At 44.1% G+C, this 14,502-nt stretch overlaps 1 protein-coding gene across 1 annotated transcript; it reads left to right on the top strand.

Moving 5' to 3' along the window:
- Positions 1–6,961: 6,961 nt before the first annotated feature.
- Positions 6,962–13,357, top strand: VMA21 (vacuolar ATPase assembly factor VMA21). Its single transcript, XM_039489854.1, has 3 exons — positions 6,962–7,109; positions 9,120–9,229; positions 10,702–13,357. Exons 1-3 carry the CDS (start codon positions 7,006–7,008, stop codon positions 10,842–10,844), a joined length of 357 nt encoding a protein of 118 aa, XP_039345788.1. The 5' UTR covers positions 6,962–7,005; the 3' UTR covers positions 10,845–13,357.
- The last annotated feature ends 1,145 nt before the right edge of the window (positions 13,358–14,502 follow it).

Here is a 14,502-nt window from a genome sequence, read left to right as displayed (position 1 = left end):
ACCATCAGTGTGTTCTAACTTTTGTGTTGAGTTTCTCTCAGAGGTGGTAGTCTACAAGCCCAGGCAAATCAGATACCTGGGCTAATGATCTAACATGTGAAAAGACCAGGGGCTTTAAAGTGAGTCCAGCCTGTCTACTTAACTCCATTATTTGGATGTAATGGAAGGAGCCCTTTCTCTCCTTCGTGCTTGCTGCCTTTGTGGCACTCCCTGTGGTACTCCAGCAGTACTCCCCTCGCTGAAGCACACTTTGCTCCTGCCCTGTGGTTCCCCCAGTTACTTCCCTATGTGGCAACACCGTATTGCTTCAGAAGGAATGCCCACGCTCAGAGGTGGAGGAGAGAGGCGTGTATAATGAGGAGGAGAGGACAGAGGGTGAAGATAGAGAGCAGAAATGGAAGAGGAGGAGAGTGAGAATGCATGAAGGTGGGAGTGAAGGACCGACAGGCACAAAGGATGGGTTCCAATACCAAGAGCTTGGCTGCCAAACGTAATAAGTGCAGGTTGTGCTATGTTAACTGCAGTCATGAAATGTTTCCCACCATTCAAGTGTGTATTTACTTCTTTCTCGTGTGTTTTGCAGGGCAACAAGTGATAGCTGTGTGTGCCCATTATTGGCCTGACCATCTGGTGTCCCTCAGGCGTTTCCTTTGCAAACCCATAGAAATAATATGGGGAGTGAGCTGTGGCCACTGAGTCCACAAACTACAGCCATCCACTAGCCAGGAAGAGAATGGCAGCTCCTCACTGTGACGTATCCTGGGGCCTGTACCAGTGGCCACAAAATTGGGGGAACATTTCGCCCCCCATGGAAGTGGCCTAACCCTGTGCACTAATATTACTATGATTCTCATTCTGTTTGTAACATGGTGGTTACCTAAGCCATTTGCCTTGCATTTCATTCTGAGATTGGCTATGTCCTTTGGTGATAGAGGAGAATGGACCGATGGGTTTTTTTTTCTTGTGGTGTAGAGGTTCTGGAAACTAATGAATATATAAGTCTGTAATTCAGCCAATTACAAATGTTGCTCATTTTTCTTTAGCAACTAGTTAATATTCCCCAGGATGCATATTAAACATTTGACTGAATAATAATAAAAAGACATGACCGATTCTTGCTTTCTGCTAATGCTCTCTGAAGCTCATGCTTAGTATTGGCCTCTCCCGAGCATCCTGCCCTTTATCCACTGAAACCTACAAACCTGAAATAAAAAATCAATGGCTCTGTCATATGCTCTAAGAGCTGCCCCATATATAGCACTTTCTCCCCTCAGCTGCTCAGTCTTACCCACTGTGATGCTATAGGATTGAAATAGACCATTTGTTTCATTGTTGCTACCACTGTTCTACAATTGCAACAAATCTTGTACAAAGTATGTCATGGTAATAATTGGAGATATACCAATCTCCTAGAGCTGGAAGGGACCTTGAAAGGTCATCGAGTCCAGCCCCCTGCCTTCACTAGCAGGACCAATTTTTGCCCCAGATCCCTAAGTGGCCCCCTCAAGGATTGAACTCACAACCCTGGGTTTAGTAGGCCAATGCTCAAACCACTGAGCTATCCATTGACATGGAAGATGTCAATGGAAAAGTGTGACTATCATGTTCACATACAAAGATGATACATGCATATAAATATTGGCCATGGACTTATATCGTATACATGTGAGTGTATTCCTGGGGTAACATCCACAAGGTCTACACAGCCCATTGTGAATGGACTAATCAAGCTTGATGATCCATTAAGGACACTTCATTCTAACAATGGGCTATCGAAGAAATTCATCCCGCCCAGCAAGCCAGTCTACAGAGCCTTTTCTGTGGATGCCTTAAGTATATGGGTAATAGCTGCTCCTTGAGTCATCAAAGTATGTAAGGACAAATACATATGACATGCTCCTGTGACCCTGGACTCCATCTTAAAGGCCAGTAACTTTCCACAAGCTGAGGCTGTGCGCTTTGTTTGAAACAGAAAATGTCCAGGCACATGGCAAAGTGTATAAAAGACTCTCTGGAATGACTCCATTTTTGTCTCTTTCCTGCTCTGATTCTCCAGACTTAAAGCTAAAATAAGCATATTATGGACTGAGAACCTTCCAGTCTTTTGGAAGTTACCAGAGACTGTAGAAGCCAGCAGTTTACTCCATTACTGCTGCAAACCTGATCTAAGAACTTTTCAGTAATTTGGATGTATATGATCTATTAACCATTTTAACTCTCTTCTTTTTCTCTTATAAATAAACCTTTCGCTTTTAGTTACTATTGGATTGGTGGCAGCGTGATAATTGGGTAACATCTGAGTTATAGGGCTTGGCTACACTTGCGAGTTACAGTGCAATAAAGGAGCCCCGGGCACCCTAGCTCACTCCCCGTCCATGCTGGCAAGGCACAGAGAGCGCTCTGATGCCGCAGCTACAGCGCTGCTGGTACTCCACCTCGGCAAGAGGAATAACGTTTGCTGCACCCCCGCTGGAGCGCCGTGGTGCCAGTGTGGATGAGGTGTTGCATTACTGTGCTCTGATCAGCCTCTGGAAATGTCCCATAATCCCCTTAAGTCAAGTGGCCACTCTTCTCATTGTTCTGAACTCGCTGTAGGAATGCAGATATGCTGTTTGAAAGCGCCGTTTCTGACAGCCGGCTGCTTATCTGCTCTGAGACAGATAAGTGTGGAATGCTGTGTGTGAGAGAGAGAGGCGAGGGGGGGCGGGGTCTGCTGCTGTCTGAACTTACAAGACAGTATGTGACATGCTCTCAGCCTGCCAAAAACCCACTCTCTCTCCCCCCACATACACACAACACACTCCTTGTCACACTCCACCACCACCCCATTTGAAAAGCACATTACAATCGCTTCCATGCTGGGATAGCTGCCCATAATGCACCACTCCCAATGCCGCTACAAATGCTGCAAATGTGGCCACGCCAGTGCGCAAGCAGCTGTCAGTCTGGACAGACTGCAGCACTTTCCCTATTGTGCTCTCCGAAGGCAGTTTTAACTCACGGTGCTCTACATCTGCAAATGTAGCCATGCCCATACATTGATGTGGCTATGTGGCTGATCTCTTGAAATCAGAAGAGCCCTTTGATTGATTAAATTGGCATTCAGTAACCACACATCATAAAATCTAGTGTCTGAGTGGTGAAATAAGGGTGGGGAAGCCTAAGGAGACGGTATTTTTGACTTCTTGTTAACCAATATGGTGAGACAGAAGCTTACTTTTGTTACTGGCTAGAATAACCACCAGTTTGGGGGTGAGTCTGCCCTATTTCTCAGCAGTTTGGCCTGAATCTGCTATTCTCAGCTGTGAGCCACTGAGGCACAATCACACCTAATCAAAAACATTTTTTTTCCTTTGAAAATCATTTAAAGTGTTTTCAAATTCTAACCAAACATTGCCAGCCCCACTGCTCCAAGGCACTGCATGCCTTCTGCAACCTGCTGGGAAGTTGCAACCTTCAGCATATTCAGCACCTCACAAGAGGCACTTGACAACTCTGCAGTAGGGGGCCCAATTTTGAGTCTCTTCCTGCCGCTGGCATCCCTTCTAGCCATTGCCTCCTTCCCCTGCTCCTAACTCCTTCCCCTTTTCAGTAAATTACCATGGAAACAAACCTTGATTTTTAAAAAAATATTTTAAATTAAAACCTCAATAAACAGGATTTTAAAGACAATAAGCCTTTCAATATTTCACTTCTTCCCTCTTCTCCACCTTTTTCTTTTTCCTTCCTGGTCTTTTAAGACTAGCATCTCTCTCCAGCCCCAACTAGATGGTGTACGAAAGGGATACACCAACTTTTATTGATCTGTATCTCTTAGGGAGAAGATGAGGCAGAATATACTTCCATTGTGATATCAGCAGTAAGATAAAATAGTTTGGTAAGAGGAACTTTTGGCCGGGGTAAATATAGGCAGGACAATAGCAAAACACACACATTGTAGAATTTGTCATTCTCAGTCAGACCATTTGTCTGTCAAGTCTGGTGTCCATTCCTAGCAAGGGGCAGTACTTATGCTTCAGAGGAAGGTGAAGATACCTAGCTAATTTCCCATTGCTCTAGGAGGTGTTATTCTGATGTGAGATCTTTACATAAATGTTTCTTAACATATAAGCAACCAATTTCCACAACAGAAAATAAGGGCAGAAGAAGAATCAACCAAGATCCAATCCACAGCCAAAGCCAAATATTTGCAACAAATGAATCAGGCAACTCCCATCTTTTCAAGCGCTGTAATATATATACTGCTTACTGAATTTTTCACTCCATGCATCTGATGAAGTGGGTTTTAGCCCACGAAAGTTTATGCCCAAATAAATTTGTTAGACTCTAAAGTGCCACAAGGACTCCTCATTGTTTTTGCTGATACAGACTAAACGGCTACCCCTCTGAAACCTATTATATCCTTAGCCATCCAGGCTGGTCCTATGGTTAAAGCACTACCCTAATACTTGGTAGACCCAGATTCAATTCCTTGCCCTGCTACAGATTTCCTGTGTGACTGTGGATGAGTCACTTAGTCTCTCTGTGCCTTGGTTCCCCAGCTGTAAATGAGGGTAATCATACTTTTCTGTGTCACATGGGGTATTGTGAGGATGTTTAGATTCCACAATAAGAGGATCCATATAAGCACCTTAGATGGAAAAGAGAGAACACCTCTGAGTTAGAAAGCATTTATCACAAAAATAATCCACGAGAAAGAGTTTACTGGGTGCATAAGAGCCAGAGGTTGGACAGTAGGTATTTTAAGAAAAAAATACAAACAAGATTGCGGACGGCATAGCAATAGCAGAGCTTCAGCTAATGGTATCGTATATGTTATGGAGCAAGCAACACTAGTCGTGTCATAGTTAAAGTTGCAGCAGAGTTTCTGTATAAGGGCAAATTTTGCATTCTCTCTCCAATCCATAAGAAACGGCAGAGCTGCCTGAAGTTTGGTAAGCCAGCTCAGACATAAAGGTAGTTTCATGTGAAAAATATGAAATAATTTGACAAGGGCTTCTCAAGTTACAGTATCTTTGACTGGATTTTGTTTTTTGAACAGCTGTTTTTACAGTTGCAAAAATTTAACATGTTCTTGCACATCTGTTAAGCATCTCTATAAGAAAATCAGTTAAAGAAAATGATTCAGCAAAACTTTTATAAGTCTAACTAACAAGACTTTTGCATTAAAAAAAAATTGGCTGTGCATGGGCTGGTGCACCTCAAGTGATTTGTTGCCTTTTAATAATGGATATAAATCTTCATAATACATTTATGATATGAGACTGTTCCAATTTTAAGTTTCTTTGCTGTTATAAAAATGTTTTGTGTAGTTACAAAATGTTTTGTGTAGTTGCTGTTTTCACCGTAGAATCAACCAGCAAAGTGAGACCAGAGGCAAAGAAATATCCTGGGGGGCGGGGGGAAATCAAGTGGGCACTCGTTAAAGCCACCTACTTGTGTTCATTTATTTTAACCACACAATTTAATTCTTAACACATTCTTCCTGAGCAGGATTCTTAAAAGGCCGCTCAGTATTAACTACTACTTACTTTACATTTACAAGACTCAGGCACCTCATCCTTTTGCCCATCAAAAAGGTTCCACCAATCAGGAGAAAGTTGTATATAACGTGAAGCCTTGTTACGTTTCTCAAACACTAGCTTTCATGCTTGCTCTGTAAACTGGAATAATATAGCAGAGAAGTAATGAGACATATTAAGACTAGCACTCTTGCCCCATTGATGGTAAAATCTTTCATCATCTTGCCTTTACAGCTTGTCTCTTTGTTTTCTTGTTGGGTAAAAAGACCAGGAAGGCCAACTGGGCAATGAGCACTTCATCGTCTCTCTTGAACTCCCCTCCCTGATTCCTAGCATGCCCCCTCCCTCCCCCCCGACACTCCATCTCAAGCTTGCAGTGTCTCCCTTGTGCAGCTACAGAAAAGGAAACAAGCATACAGGTTTGGTTGTTTTTTGGAGGGGGCCGGGGGGGGGGGGGAACGAAGGACGACCAGATATTGTTTAGGGGCAATGGTGAATTTCTCCCCTGTAATCATGACCAGTTCAGGCCTCTGATTTAATATTTTCTGGAGGTTTTTTTTGCCCATATCCCTAAAAAATGGATGGATGTTGCTGACCCCACCTCCAAGAGTCCCATGGATACTTCAGCTGGGCTGGAGGCAGCAGACAGTGGACCTAACTATGAGGACGAAGTCCTGGACAAGGAGTTTGAGTACAATGTGAAACACATGGCAGAGTCAACTGGTGGTGTAGCGAGTCAGGACCTCTTTTCCACTCTGGAGGGGTCCAGCAGTCCGGCTCTGGAGCACAGGATTTCAGATCTGGATGCAAACTTTCCCCGGGTGTTGGTTTGGGTCCCTCACTAATGATGATGTTCTATTATCACTAATCCTTAGGCACATGTAGTCAGCCAAATGTGCCAGACAACGGGCCACCCTGAGGAGCTAACAGAGAAGACCTAGGGGCTGCTGTAGGAAATTTTGGGTATTGAGCCCAGTGTAAGGAGACAGAGGGCTAGATCACAGGATGGGCAGAGCTTGACCGAGGCTGCCAAGTTGGTCTTGGAGCCCCCAGCACCGATGGTGCCTCAGGAGATCTTGCCTCAGTCGGTCCCCAGCATCGCCGCAGGCGTCCCTGAGCCTCAGTTTCCCTATTGGTAAAATGGTCCCACTACTTCCCCCCCGCCCTCACCGATCCGGAGGCTCAATTCCCGTGTGGGATGCGCTGGGGCTCGTAGACGCGCCTGCACCTGAGCACACGCCGGGCCAAACCCGCGGCTCGCGGAGTCAGGGAGCCCCGGTTAGCGGGTGGCACGCGGGGAGCTCGGCTCGGCTCGGCTCGGCCCTGAGGCGGCAGCCAGCGCCGAACACGCGGCCCCGCCCAGCGCGGCCCCGCCCGCAGCCGCTCCCCTCAGGGGGGCGGGGCCTGAGCCGCCCTTGGAACGTCCCCGTCCCCTCCCGAAGGGGGCGGTGCGAGCCTGAGAACCGGGCCCCGAGGGGGTCACATGACAAGCGCGGGCGGGTCAGCTGACCGGAAGTGGCGCGTGCGGAGCGAGCGGGTGGCTGCCATGGAGCGCTACGATAAAGCGGCGCCCCCGGAGCTCGGGCAGTAAGTGCGGAGCGCCCGGTCTGGGGGAGTCTCAGGCCGGGGAGCCGCAGGCCCCAGCCGGGCGGTGGGGGCGGGGAGTGAGCCCGGGGGCCCAGCGGGTGGAGCCGGAACCCCCCGCCCTGGGTCCCGTGGGGCGGCAGCGCCGGTGCCACCGGGCCTCGCTGTTGGCCCCGCCCGGCCCCTGCCGTGGCTCGTGGCTCCCGGGGCCGCGCGCTGGGAGGGTGGGTAAATCTCCAGCCCCTAGTTCCTGCCTGACCCGCGGTGCCAGGGGCGGGAGGTGACCGAGGCACCAGGCGCTCCCTTGGGGCGGGGAGCGGGGAGGATCGCGGCGGTGTGCGGGAAGCGGTGGACTCTGAAGGGTGAGTGTGGGGAGAGTCAGTCAGTCTTTCCTACCCATCCCGCGGGACCCCGACCCAGGTTATCAAACATCTTCCGGTCTAGAGAGGCCAGGTGTGAGACACGGGGCACAGCTGGGTTTGGTGCCGGCTGTTCGACCTTGAGCTCTGCTTTGGGGCTTCTCTACCCTACGATATTTTGCCACCATCAATACCCTGCGGTAGTTAAAGCAGGGGCAATCCCCCTAGATTGGATGTATTTATAGTAATTTAGCTTTATTTTTTGGTTCCCAAATCAGAATAAACTTTGCTGGTATAAGGCACCTTTATACCAGTGTAATTGCATCTACACTAGGACTTTTACTGGTATAAGTATGTTGGCCAAAAAAAACCAAACCCCATCCAAACCACATGCCTAACCAACTGGTACAACTTTTAAATGTAGACCCGCCATTAATTTCTCCATATGAAAAGAGACATGTGTATAGATGTATGGAAGTTTACATGGGAAAAGTTCTGGGCAGGTGCTAAGTAGTAGTACTAAGAATCCCTTCTTAGTAGTACTAAGAACTTGCTTTTGACAGACCTTCTTGTTTCAAAATAAAGAGTCCCCTGGTGAGGACACACTGACATTGACTCTTGTGTTTTTGGAAGTAGACCACGGATTGCTTGGCTGGTTAGATCATTTTTATTTTGGAGTAAACACTTATACCAAACTAAGTAAGAGCTAGCAAATGCAAAAACAAGCTGTAGCTGGTGTATATAGAGACACATCTTGTCCTGACAGACCAAATGCAGTTAATTAAGGGAATGCTTTTCCTTGTTTTTCCTGACCAAATTGTACTTTACCCTACTGTTGTTTTTTGCAAGCTCTGTTAACTTTGTAGTACAACCAAACTTTGTTCCCAGAGATGTTCTGACATTGGTCTATAATTCGGGTGCCTATTCAAAGAGGTTTAGCGATAATATTCGCTTTATATTATAACTTGAATTTGCAGCTAAAATAAATTATTATTTTTTTTGCTCCGTCCTGTTTGCTGAATGGAATTCAAATCAATGGAAACTAAAAAAAAAAGTGTTCAATGGCAGTGATATTGGGATAATAATTGTCTAGAACTCAAGTTCTCTTTTAAGTGTTGAACATTGTTCTTAGGTACTACACCTGCCTCTAAATCTCCTTGTCAATTTTATAGTCTTGATCATATTTTTCTGTCTTAAAAACATTTTTTTCTCATCTCTGCTTGTGGGAGAGACCTCCCTATAAAAGGGGGGAATGATACACAGTCCTCAATATGAACTGATTTGTCTAATGCTTCAAGTCTAAAAAATTGATAGGAATATGATTTTTTTTTAAGTTGATGAAGGTCCCTTTAATGCTTTTGCAGGTATTAGTTTTTTTAAAAAGGAACCAAATACATATACTAAAATAACTTAAGATATTTCTTGTCATAACTGTCTGATGGCAGAATTTGGCCCTGACATAATTCTGAATAATATGTTCAAATACCAGCTTTGAGTACAAAGCTTAATTTCTGGCATCTTCCAAACAGCACATGCAAAGAAAGTTCCTTAAAACCAACCATTTGTATTTCTCCCCTTGAAGGAAAGCGGATGCACTATGTCAGATATGTTATGTGACTCTCTGTATTGTTACAGCTGTTCTTGTTCATTTCAGAAATGAGGGTTCCTTAACATCAACTCTAAGAACGCTTCTGTTCTTCACAGCTCTGATGATCTTATTACCTATTGGACTGTACTTCTCTTCAAAGGCTTATGTATTTGAAGGTAATTCTGTTCCTGCTAAACAGAACATGTTTAAGAGACAAAGCCTCATACCCAAAATATTAGGGTTTTTTTATCCTTTCTTTCTCTAGCACCCATTTGTTTTTACAAACTGAATGCATTGGATTAGACAGGGAACCCTCTTGGAATATGGGGCTGGAAACATTAAAGGTTGTGATATTCAAGGTTTTGGGTGCAAATGAGAACAAATTTATTTCAGTGGCTTATGCCAAGTATAAAACCTGAGTTTTAGCTGTGTAGAGAATACTTGAAAGGCTGCAGTGGTGATGTGTGTGGAAATTGTTCTGTGAAGATTTTCTTGTAACAGCATAAGCCAACAATGACATTCAGAATGCTATAATTCTGTCCTTCTCTAACTCCATCTCTTTGATTATATTTATAAACATACTCAGCTATATTTAAAAAAAATTCATTCAAACACTAAGCTTCAGATTTTGAATTCTGTTGCTTGAAGAATTTCATTCTCTCCACCTTCCTGAAGGTTGAGGATGAAACTTGTGCTGTGGAGCCAGGGCTCTGTTAAATTGCTGACAACCAACCAAGAGCCTGTCTCTGATACAGGAAAAATGGACAAACTAGCAGAACTTCCTGATGCTGCACAAGTGTCTTTCTGAAGACAAAAATAGAACTTCACTCTTAAGACAAGAGCAGCTGAGGAATATGTGACTGTTTAAGGGCCTCCAAAAAACCAAATTGTTTCCTTCAATCCTTGTGGTTGCGAAGGCCTCTGGAAGTTGAGGTTAGAAGTGGAATAAAAGATTCAGAAAAAAATGTGTAATTTCCTGTTTTCTTGATATGTTGACTTTTCTGAAGACATTCTTGTCAGTTACAACAATCTCTACCAACAATGATGCTTTGTTTTAGGCTGGAAAGAATGATGTATTGGAAATAGCTCTAGTATCTTAAATCTTGTACTATATGGGAAACATTAATATGGGTTCCTACTCATTATCTAGTACACACAGTACTTCTGATGAGGAAGCATGGTCTGTCTAGTAGCCTGAGCATGGAAGTCAGGAACTCCCAAGTTCTAATCACAGCTGTACCACTGACTGACCATAGGCAAATATCTTAACCTCTGCTGCTCCGTTTTCCCCATCGATAAAAAGAGAACAATACTCAATTGACAGGGAGGTTGAAGTCTAATGTTGGAGGATGGCAGAAGAATATTTGTAGAACATTTTTAAAGATCTAAAATGTTGTATTTCCAAAAGTTAACTGGTACCTCAAAGGAAAAAGGTAAAAAGCAGTTTCATTATCTTGCATCCCAATTGCAACATACTAGCAATTTCTGACCTATGGCTCTTTGTCTGTCTGTCCTACTCTTGATATGTAGAAGTAATAAACATGTAATAAATTGAGCCTCTTTAAACAATTGCAAGTTATCATTCTGCCTTAATAGAAACACTCAGAATTCCTGTAAAGTAGTGTGCTCTTTTTGTCTGTCTTCTCAGGTACCTTGGGAATGTCCAACAGAGACAGCTATTTTTATGCTGCCATCGTCGCTGTAGTTACTGTTCATGTGGTACTTGCTCTCTTTGTCTATGTAGCTTGGAATGAAGGGTCTCGACAGTGGCGTGAAGGCAAGCAGGATTAACGGAAGCATCACCATCTGATAGCCACAGACTGAAGACTGGATATTTGTGGATGGAGTGAAAAACATTCTTGTGCTGTATACACATACAAAGTAGAAGTTAATGCCTCTGGGCTCTGAATGCCTGGGTGTGACTAGTCCAAGATTTGTGCTCATCTCAGCTGAATACTAGTAATTTGTCGAAGGGTGACAATTTATCATTTAAATCAACCTCAACCTGGCAATGTTGGAGAGGCCTTCACCTGAAATTGGAGTGGAGTGACTAGAAGTTAGTTCTGACCTGCTGTAAAGAAATTGAGACACAAATATGGGTCAGTTATGAAGCAAAATTATGTATTCCTAGTGTTAAGTTACCAGTTAACAAGGCTGAGTAACATCCTAAGACAGAGTAGATTTGATTTGATTCCCGCTTGCTCTGGGTGGATGCTCAGTTTTAAAAACATGGGATCAAATTGAGCATCACTTTGTGCTACTCAGCCATGGTAGCCCATGAGTGTACAGTTTACATTTTTAGTGGAAGAACAGGGAGAGAATGTTTCTTACATAATCCTAAAAGGCAGCTCTTGAGAGTGAAAGATCTTGCATATTGGAGAGAGGCATGTAAATGTTTTATGGGAACTGAGCTATCAGAACAACAGAATAGAGGATGCACTCTTAAAATTTCACTATCAAACACATCTCATGTTCACTGAAAATCATTAGCTTGCATCAAAACATTTTCTGATTCTTACCATCATTTCCAGGAAAAGTTATTTCATAAAATCCAAGGAACCATGTAATGTGGTGTCTTACTGCTTCAGTAAGATGCAGCAACTATATTTGAGGGATTATACTGCAGCTGGGGTGGTGTACTTAAGGCTTAAGACCAAATGGATATGAGTAACCTCCCAAGAAATGCAATAAATCTCCTAGAAAGGCAGGTCTGGGAATAATGTCATAGCAGTGTAGCAAGGTGGACAGAAAATTCAGTTGGTGTTTTCTATTCATAGTAAACCATTTTTAGATATTTATCATTTTAAATTTTAATTTTGGCTTGTTGCATGTTTCACTGACTCTTCTCCCAACTGACACTTTCAGTATCGCTAGAAAATTTCTGTAGTCCTGACCTGCTCATACTTCCACTCTTACCACCTTGAAGCTTTGCTGCAAAGGAGAACTGCCTATTATTTTTCTTTCCAGTGACAATACTAAGTTGCAGTTGCTCCTAAACAGTTCTCGCTTTCATCCACCTCCCATCACTAATTGAGTGTGTTGGATATTTCTTATGGTGCAATCATGGACAAAATACATTGAAGAGTGTGTTTGGGAGATGTGCTAGAGGAACAAGTGAGATTTAAGGGGAGAAAGCCAGCCAAAGTGATACTCTTAAAACTTTTGTCCACTATTAAAACATAATGGTGACCATGTTTTATCATCACTACCTCTTCCATGACAAGTATCCACTTTGCATATTTTGTTGTTGAATCATGAAATGAATTTGTTCTAATTTTCTATTCTCTTGGGGAAAAAAAGGGGCACTACGCAAAGTCACATCAGGATGAAATTTGTCTAACGTTATCTTGAGTTTCATTCTGCTTTTGTATTAACGATTTTTTTATCTGTGTGGAGCAGCATTTTTCCTAAGATCACAGTAATGTGTAACATTTCCTATACTTTCATTTTGTTAAAAAAAGTTTTTTTTTTTTTTAAAAGGGCACTTTGCTTATCATGGTCATATAGTTCTAAAGGGATTGTTGGTTGTGTGGGAATTGGATTGTTTGTACCCATACTTGTGGTCTGCAGAACATGACCACGAATATGGTAAATCAACTACTCGGGCTTATGTACACAATAGGTACAGAAGTGTATTAAGAGAGACTGTGACTGACCTGCCCACCCCCTTGCACTAATGTTCAGGAGCAAGTACCAAAAGTGAAGCATACTGCATGTGAGCTTCAGATCAGCACAAATCAGTCTTTAAATCTCATGTCTGAAGCATTAACTTTTGCAGTCCGGAAGTCCAGGGTTAGATTGGTGCAGGCACACTAGAGAAGAGGACTGTAGTTATTTGAAATGCAGATTCATTTTGTAAGATGCCATTCTGAGAGATCCCTATTCCCCAGTATATATGTACCCCCATGTTATAGAAGAGCCCTTTAATAAAGAATGATCATTCACTGAGTTCCAGTACCGAGGCTTAGTCAACGTAAAGACTGTAGCTGAATTATTTCTTCATCATCGTCACTCTAATGCTGCTCCTGTAGTAACATGACTTATAATGAACAGATTAGCTAAGGCACCATACTGAATTAACTTTACTCCATTTATAATGGGCTGACAATGAGGGCTCTGCTGTGCTTCATTGATTGTGTGTACCATATTATATCCAGGTGTTTGTTTGTACTAAATATCAGGGGTTACTAGAGCCTAAAATTTCATTTCCTTGGAATTATAATGCTTACCATACCTGGCTAGTCATGAAAAAGTAGAGATACTGAAAAGTTCCAGAGGACCGTAGTAAACAGTTTTGATCTGTTTTTCTTGAGAGTCGAGCTTGTGCCTGAAGTTTGTCTCCTGTAGATACTATGCATTTATTTATTCGTTCAACTAATGCCTACAGCAGTGGTTCCCAAACTTGTTCTGCTGCTTGTGCAAGGAAAGCCCCTGGCGGGCTGGGCCAGTTTATTTACCTGCCGCGTCCCCAGGTTCGGCCAATCGCGGCTCCCACTGGCTGCGGTTCCCTGCTCCAGGCCAATGGGAGCTGATGGAAGCAGCGCGGGCTGAGGGATGTACTGGCCACAGTACTTCCAGCAGCTCCCATTGGCCTGGAGCAGCGAACCGCGGCCAGGGGGAGCCACAATCGGCCAAACTTGCAGATGCGGCAGGTAAACAAACCAGCCCGGCCCGCCAGGGGCTTTCCCTGCACAAGCGGCGGAACAAGTTCGGAACCACTGGCCTAGAGTAGTGTTACTACACTTAACCTTGCTTTTAAAAAGTCAGTGTTAGCTGACTTTCCATGCAGATACTGTGATGAACTGCTGATTTGATTTCTCTTTACCTGAATTATAGTGATGCCTAGAGCCCCAATTGAAATCAGTGTCTCCATTGTGCTTAGAGCTGTGCAGACATCCAAGGTCCACCCCTAAGAGCATACAATCTAAGACCCCAAAATGAGAAACGTACATCAGTGGTCCCCAAACTTTTCAGGCTTGTCCCCCCCCTTACTCTTGTCCGCCCTGGAGCTGGGAGTGAGGACAAGGCTGGGGCCACAGCTGAGGCCAGGAGCAGAGCCCCGGTCAAGTGCCAGGAGTGTGGGGGAGCGGGGTGGTGCTCCCCCCTCTGCTGCTGTAGGTTGGTCTGGGCCCCAGCCATGCCCCCCTGAACGGTCCTCTGTACCCCCTAATGGGGCACGCCCCACAGTTTGGGAACTTCTGGTGGACATGTTTCACTGTGAACCCAGGAGTAACATTTAAACGTTTTCAGGGTCAGGGTCTAAGACATGATGTGTCAAGAAGCTGTAACAAATGCTAGGAGGAAAGGCAAAAGTAACTGATGATCACTAATCGAAGTTGATATTGTTGTCCCTTTTTTAACCCACGTAGCTTGTCAAAGCTCCGGGCGTTGGGGATGTTCCAGCTGGGGAGTCTTGTATGTTCAATGCACTCTTGTTCATTTACAAGGA

Source organism: Mauremys reevesii, linkage group 9, assembly GCF_016161935.1.
Source record: "Mauremys reevesii isolate NIE-2019 linkage group 9, ASM1616193v1, whole genome shotgun sequence".
In the NCBI taxonomy this organism is placed as follows: Eukaryota; Metazoa; Chordata; order Testudines; family Geoemydidae; genus Mauremys; species Mauremys reevesii.
This window is presented reverse-complemented; position numbering and strand designations above follow the sequence as displayed.

What these genes read in the sequence shown, in the direction of transcription:
- VMA21 (XM_039489854.1), top strand. Translation starts at nt 7,006, where the DNA reads ATGACAAGCGCGGGCGGGTCAGCTGACCGGAAGTGGCGCGTGCGGAGC. An exon ending in GCGCCCCCGGAGCTCGGGCA is followed by an intron (nt 7,110 to 9,119) that starts GTAAGTGCGGAG and finishes TGTTCATTTCAG; the next exon opens with AAATGAGGGTTCCTTAACAT. An exon ending in AAAGGCTTATGTATTTGAAG is followed by an intron (nt 9,230 to 10,701) that starts GTAATTCTGTTC and finishes CTGTCTTCTCAG; the next exon opens with GTACCTTGGGAATGTCCAAC.